The sequence below is a fragment of the Crocuta crocuta genome, unplaced genomic scaffold, assembly GCF_008692635.1.
Source record: "Crocuta crocuta isolate KB4526 unplaced genomic scaffold, BGI_CrCroc_1.0 scaffold149, whole genome shotgun sequence".
In the NCBI taxonomy this organism is placed as follows: domain Eukaryota; kingdom Metazoa; phylum Chordata; class Mammalia; order Carnivora; family Hyaenidae; genus Crocuta; species Crocuta crocuta.
This window is the reverse complement of record NW_027551561.1, coordinates 2,303,683-2,309,781: the sequence shown is the minus strand read 5'-3', so window position 1 is coordinate 2,309,781 and position 6,099 is coordinate 2,303,683. Positions and strand designations below refer to the sequence as shown.

General features: G+C 55.1%; 1 protein-coding gene across 1 annotated transcript in view; it reads left to right on the top strand.

Annotated features, from left to right (window-relative positions):
- The window catches only part of DOC2B (double C2 domain beta), a 28,438-nt gene that overhangs the window by 14,506 nt on the left and 7,833 nt on the right, over positions 1 to 6,099 (top strand). The window contains exons 5-7 of the mRNA XM_077749828.1: positions 663 to 772; positions 854 to 980; positions 3,524 to 3,681. Of these exons, the coding sequence (XP_077605954.1) occupies positions 663 to 772; positions 854 to 980; positions 3,524 to 3,681 (395 nt within the window). The remainder of the gene's footprint in view (positions 1 to 662; positions 773 to 853; positions 981 to 3,523; positions 3,682 to 6,099) is intronic.

Genomic DNA, 6,099 nt, shown 5'->3' with positions numbered 1-6,099 from the left:
CACCTTTGACTTTTTCCCTGGTGGCCTTGCCGTAACCCTCCTCCCCTGCCTCCCTCTTCAGCTTTCAAGGGCCCTGTAATCACATTGCATTGGGCCTGCCGCAATCACCTGGATAATCTCCATCTTTTGTTTTCTATTTTTTTAAAGTTTATTTTTTAAGGTAGGGCATGCACACGTGAGCAGGGGAGGGGCAGAGAGAGAGAGAGGATCCCAAGCAGGCTCTCGATGTCAGCACAGAGCCCAACACAGGGCTTGACCCCCCCACAACCATGAGATCGTGACCTCAACCCGCTGAGCCACCCAGACCACCGATCTCCACATTTTAAAGTCATCCGATCAGGAGGGTGCCTGGGTGGCTCAGTTGGTTAAGCGTCCGACTTCAGCTCAGGTTATGATCTTGTGGCTCCTAGTTCAAGCCCCGCGTGAGGCTCTGTACTGACAGCTAGAGCCTGCATTCTGCTTCATGGATTCTGTCTCCCTCTCTCTCTGTCCCTCCCCGCTCATACTGTGTCTTGCTCTCAAAACTAAAACATTAAAAATTTTTGGAAAAAAACAAAGTCAACCGATTAGGGACCTCCTTACCCTGGGCGTGTTCACAGCGTCCCGGGACTGGGCAGGCCTGGACTCCCTGGCGCTCACAGCACCGCCTCTGCTCTCACCAGGCAAATAAACTCCGAACGAAAACGCTCCGAAACACTCTGAACCCCACGTGGAATGAGACCCTCACTTACTACGGGATCACAGACGAAGACATGATCCGGAAGACCCTTCGGTGGGTGAAAGCCCNTCTACAAAGCAAAGTGAGAGCACCACCCCCAGCCCTTGTGTCTGAAGAGCTGGCCTCGTCCTCCAGGATCTCCGTGTGTGATGAGGACAAGTTCCGCCACAATGAGTTCATCGGGGAGACGCGGGTGCCCCTGAAGAAGCTGAAACCCAATCACACCAAGACGTTCAGTATCTGCCTGGAGAAGCAGCTGCCGGTGAGTGGGGCCTGGGGCTCCACGGGCTGTCCAGGGCCGTCCGTGTTGAGAGCTCAGGGCCAGCAGCATTTACTGAACACCTGCTGCATGCCTGGCCTGGCTTCAGGTGCTGGGGGAGCGGACAAAAGCCCTGGCCCTTGCAGAGCTCGGGCAGGAGACAGACCTAGAACGAGGGCAGTTGCCCAAGCTGAGCATGTGTTAGAGCTCGGGTTCCTGAAGGAAAGCTCAAGTGGTCAGTGGTTTAGATGGAAGTTCAGGAATATTCCTGGCAGAGGGAATAGCAGGTGCCGAGCTGTTAGAGGCACAAGCAAAAGGCTCACTGCACGCGGACTGGGTCCTGGGAGGGGAGGTCAGAGGTTGGTGAGTGAGGGACTCTTCATGAGCAAGATGGGCACTGGGGCGTGCCAGGTAGGGGCCAGGGCCTCTGACTACGGGTTTAACCGGCGGCTCATTTAACCAGCTCGCTGGGCGCAGGCTGGGAGGGAGAAGAGGCTGGGGTGAGGAGAGCCGGGGCGGATGAGCGTGTCCCAGCCTGGGCAGGGGGGTTGTGGGGGGTGCACAGCGGAGGAGGAGGAGGAGGAGGAGCAGCAGGGGATCCGCGTGGGTGCGCCTGGAGATCAAGTGTTCCCCGACATGGGGGTCGAGCACCTAGAAAGATCAGAGGTCACTAACTGCTGTGGAGGCCCGTGGGGGGAGCCGCTGGGGATGTTCCTGGCACGACTGGAACATGAGGCATGCGGTGCCTGGGACACCCCTAGAGGACACTAAAAGGTAGTTCTTTCCTAGAAGCCGTCAAAACCCATCTTGCCCTCTGCTGTCTGCTGCAGCTGAGCCTTTGCAATCCCCCGTCGCCCCCCTCCTCATCGCCCCCCTCCCCCATCCAGAAGGGCTGGTGGGAGGTGTTGGCCAGGGAGCCTCAGGGCCCTGAGACCCTCCAGCAGCCCAGTGTCCAGGGCACAGCCCCCCTTTTTAGGACATTTTCCCCCCAAAGGCCTGGGCAAGGGGAAGGCTCATCCCCGGTGGGGCCCGGGGCCCTGGGACAAATGCCCCGTGCAGGCTGGCCCCAGTCAAGCCCTGGAAAAAAGTCAGTATGAGGCCAAAATCGCAACTCTGATTTTGTGTAATCTGATCCAATTTTATTCCCTTGTCACATTCTTTCCAACTCCTCGACATCTGAGTGATGGATATAACCTTTATTTTATTAGTAGTCAGTAACCGAAACCCAGTTTTTCTGAATCATCTACGTCACTTACAAAAAATGACGTCAACCCCTAGTATAGCTGTGTCCCTGAGCTTTGAACCCTGGCATGACCAACAGCTGATGGCGTGTAGGGGTATGGGCGCATGTGTCTGCACGTGAAAGCGCACGTGGGCATGTGCTCACACTTTAGAGGTGAGAGGGTGTGCGTGCCCGTGCTCGGGGCGCGGTCAGGGCCTTGCCGAGCCTTGCTCAGATTTGCTAGAGGCTCACTGGTCTGGTCTGAGACCTACGGTGACCAAGGAATGCGGTTGAGGGTAACTGCTGACGGTAAAGACATGCCCTTGGATGGTACGTGTTAGGTTTTACATGGTCCGTGAGCATTATTCGTTCTCAGTAAGTGCTGAATAACACCCAGTCAATCCAGTGGTCTTCCTATTGAAAGAAGCCAGTGTATGATGTAACCCCCCCCACACACACACACACACACAAAAGGCAGCTGAAGTTTCCTGCTCATTTATATTGTTTAATGTTCACACACCTGACAAACTAGCACGAGAGCACTGTTTACTGAGGCCATCGTACGGAGCCCTGGGCCAGAGCAACAGAGGGCTAAATCTCCCCCGCTTAGCCTGGGCCCTTAATAATGGCCGTCCAGCACTGTGCTGAGAAAGATGCAGAGGCTTCATGTGAGCTTAGAATAAATGTGGTGATCTATTAGTCATGTCTGCTCTGGGTGTGGGAGTCAGGGAAGGGTGGCCCTTCCCTCACCACATAGGAGTCCCATCTCCAGAGAGGTGAGAAGCCGCGTGGGACATCACTTTAGTGATAAGCAGAGGACCATCATGGGCAAAGGGACGTGGCTGGGACTTCGGGGAGAGGAGCCTACCAGAGAGGCCCAAGGAGGGGCCCTGGGGCCTCTAGCCGGGTGTATCAGGCGGACAGAGGGTAGAGAAGTAGAGCAGGAGCCAGATGGTGGAAACCGTGCTCTCAGGAGGGTGAGGAATGGAAACCCTTGGGCTAGCTGGGGCAGGGAGGCAGACGAGGACACCCACAGGTGAGGTCTGATCCCTGAAGCCGCCCTGGACAACGGCCAGGGAGCAGGAGGGCCCCCCTGCTCCGCGTGGGGTCAGGAATATGTCAAAGCTGTCTTCGGGGCTCCCCCCAAGGGGGCTCCCCCTGTACCCAGGGTACAGGGCTCCAGGAAGTACCTTCATGGGAAGCTGAGGCAGGGTGACCCCTCACCACCCACCAGGCCAGCAGCAGCAGCCTCAGCCCCTGGGGGGGGGGAGGGGAGGGAGGGAGGGAGCGCGTAAGGACCGCCAAATGGCTGCCTGCCTGACAGGTGGACAAGACGGAAGACAAGTCCCTGGAGGAGCGGGGCCGGATCCTGATCTCCCTCAAGTACAGCTCGCAGAAGCAGGGCCTGCTGGTCGGCATCGTGCGCTGCGCACACCTGGCTGCCATGGACGCCAACGGCTACTCGGACCCCTACGTGAAGACGTGAGTGAAGGGCCTGGGCTGGCTGTCTCCTTCCGCCTCCCCCTCACAGGACCGGAGCTGGTGTGGCAGGCGCTAAAGTGGCATCTCAGGAGGCACGGTGGGCACTGCGCCTATGGGGGTGTATTCTCTTGGCACCTCTGTGGGTGAAGTCTGAGCAGCCCCATTTCACAGGTGAGGAAACCAAGGCCTGTAGAATTCGAGTGGCTTCCCAGGTCACGCGGAGAGAGTAGTTGTCTCCTGACATCCCATTCAGATTTGCCCTTGACTGCGACCTTAGGAGGGGCCCTTAGCAGTTAAGGGAGGGGCTGGGTCTGGCCCAGAGACCCAGAGACCCAGAGGAGGAGCTCTGCTGGAACTTAAGGCCGCCCCTGTGTGCCCAGCCTGGTGTCACAGGTGCCCATCAGGGCCCACCCCGCCTCACCAGCGGGGCCATAGTGGTGCTGGAGAGAAATCTTAACTCGGTGGGCGCGGGGCGTCAAAGCCATCATGAACCTGTGCCAGGCCACGTGGTGACCCCAGCTCTGAGGGGAAGGCAAGAGCTGGTGGCCCTGCAGACAGGGAGGAAGCCGGGTGTGTGGCGAGCACCGTCCGTGCTCTGGGCCTTGCAAACAGACAATGGGTATTTGTGTTCACCGTGAGAATGTCAGGCGGGATGTGGGGAGGTATTGGCTCAGCAGAAGGGGGTCATTCCTGTTTGGGCTGAGAAATAGAGGAGCCAAAACCTAGAAACGGGAGGAGCCAGGCCTGAGGGGAAGGTGAGGAGCCCCAGAGGCCTCGGGATCCCTCGACACCACAACTCTGAAGCCATCTATCACTCCCACTGGCCTCCGTTACATTTCTATCACTTTTCAGGTCCTATTAGAGGGACGCCTCGCTGGCTCAGTCAGTGGAGCATGTGACTCTTGATCTCGGAGTTGGGAGTTCGAGCCCCACGTTGGATGTAGAGATTATTTTTAAAGATTTGAGGGGTGCGCCTGGGTGGCTCAGTCAGTTAAGTGCCAGACTCTTGATTTCTGCTCAGGTCATGATCTCACAGTTCGTGAGTTTTAGCCCTCTGTTGGGCTCTGCACTGACCGTGCTGAGCCTGCCTGGGATTCTCTTTCCCTCTCTCTCTGCCCCTCCCCTGCTCATGCTGTCCCTCTCCATCTCTCAAATAAGTAAGTAACTTAAAGACTAGTGATTTGGGTCCCCACCTCAACCATGAGCAAAACCGTGATTTCCAGTGGATTAAAGACCACTGTGAGAGGAAATGCTTTAATCATCCAGAAGATCATCAGGACACTCTTTATAACTGTTGGAGGGAGAGTCAGCAATATCCAGCCAACTAGGAAGTGTATGCACCCTGCGGCTGCATTATGTCCCCTCCAGGTTTGTATCCTAGAAACCCGTGTGCGGGTGATAGGCTGATCTTTGCAGCATCGCTCGGTGTAGCGATCCACTTGAAACCGCCAACGTTCACCAGCAGAGGGATAGATTAATAAAATGTGGCATATGCATATAACGAAGTACCGTGTAGTTAAAATGAATACGTGAGGACTAAATTAACGTGGACAGCTATCCAAACATGCTGATCCCCAGAGCAAACTTCAGAACAGTGTACGCAGTGCGATGCTGTTTGTGTACGATTGTCGCAGCAGTCGGGGGTGGGGGGAGGGACTGGAGAGGGCAACAAGGTGCCTCTGCTTGGAGCTGGGACGCTACTAGAGTTCCCGTATGGAAGGAAAGAATCCAAAGCCGAAATGGTGTGGAATCTTAAAATCTGGCTCCGTGTTCACCTGCCAGGTGGACAGGAATTCCAGGATCCTATGATGGATTAAAAGTCAGATTTATTGAGATGTAATTTACACACTGTAAGTTTCTCCCCTTTTGAAGTTCAACTGCTGTATGCAGCCTTATTACCATCACCACAATCAAGACACAGAATACTTCTATCCCCCCCCCACCTGAAAGTACCCCCAGCCACCCACTGATTTGTTTTCTGTCCTAATAGTTTTGCCTTTTCCAGACTTGAAAAAGTTTATTTGAGAGAGAAAGCACGTGCATGCACAGGAGGAGCAGAGAGAAAGAGAGAGATGGACAGAATCTCAAGCTGGCTTGGCATTGTCAGCACAGAGCCCGATGTGGGGCTCGAACCCACGAATGGGGAGATCATGACCTGAGCCAAGATCAGGAGTCGGATGCCTACCTGAGCCTCCCAGGTGCCCCTCCAGACTTTCTTATAAAGACAACCTTTCAGTATGTTGCCTTTTGAATCTAGCTTCTTTCATATAGCATAATGCATTGACGATCCACCTCCATGATTACAAGCACGAGTAGTTTGGTCTTATTACCAAACAGTCCTTTGTCACATAGAAAAACCACAAGCTGTTGCTCAGTTCACTTCATGCTAAAGCACATTAGTTTCCTTTTTTTTTTTTT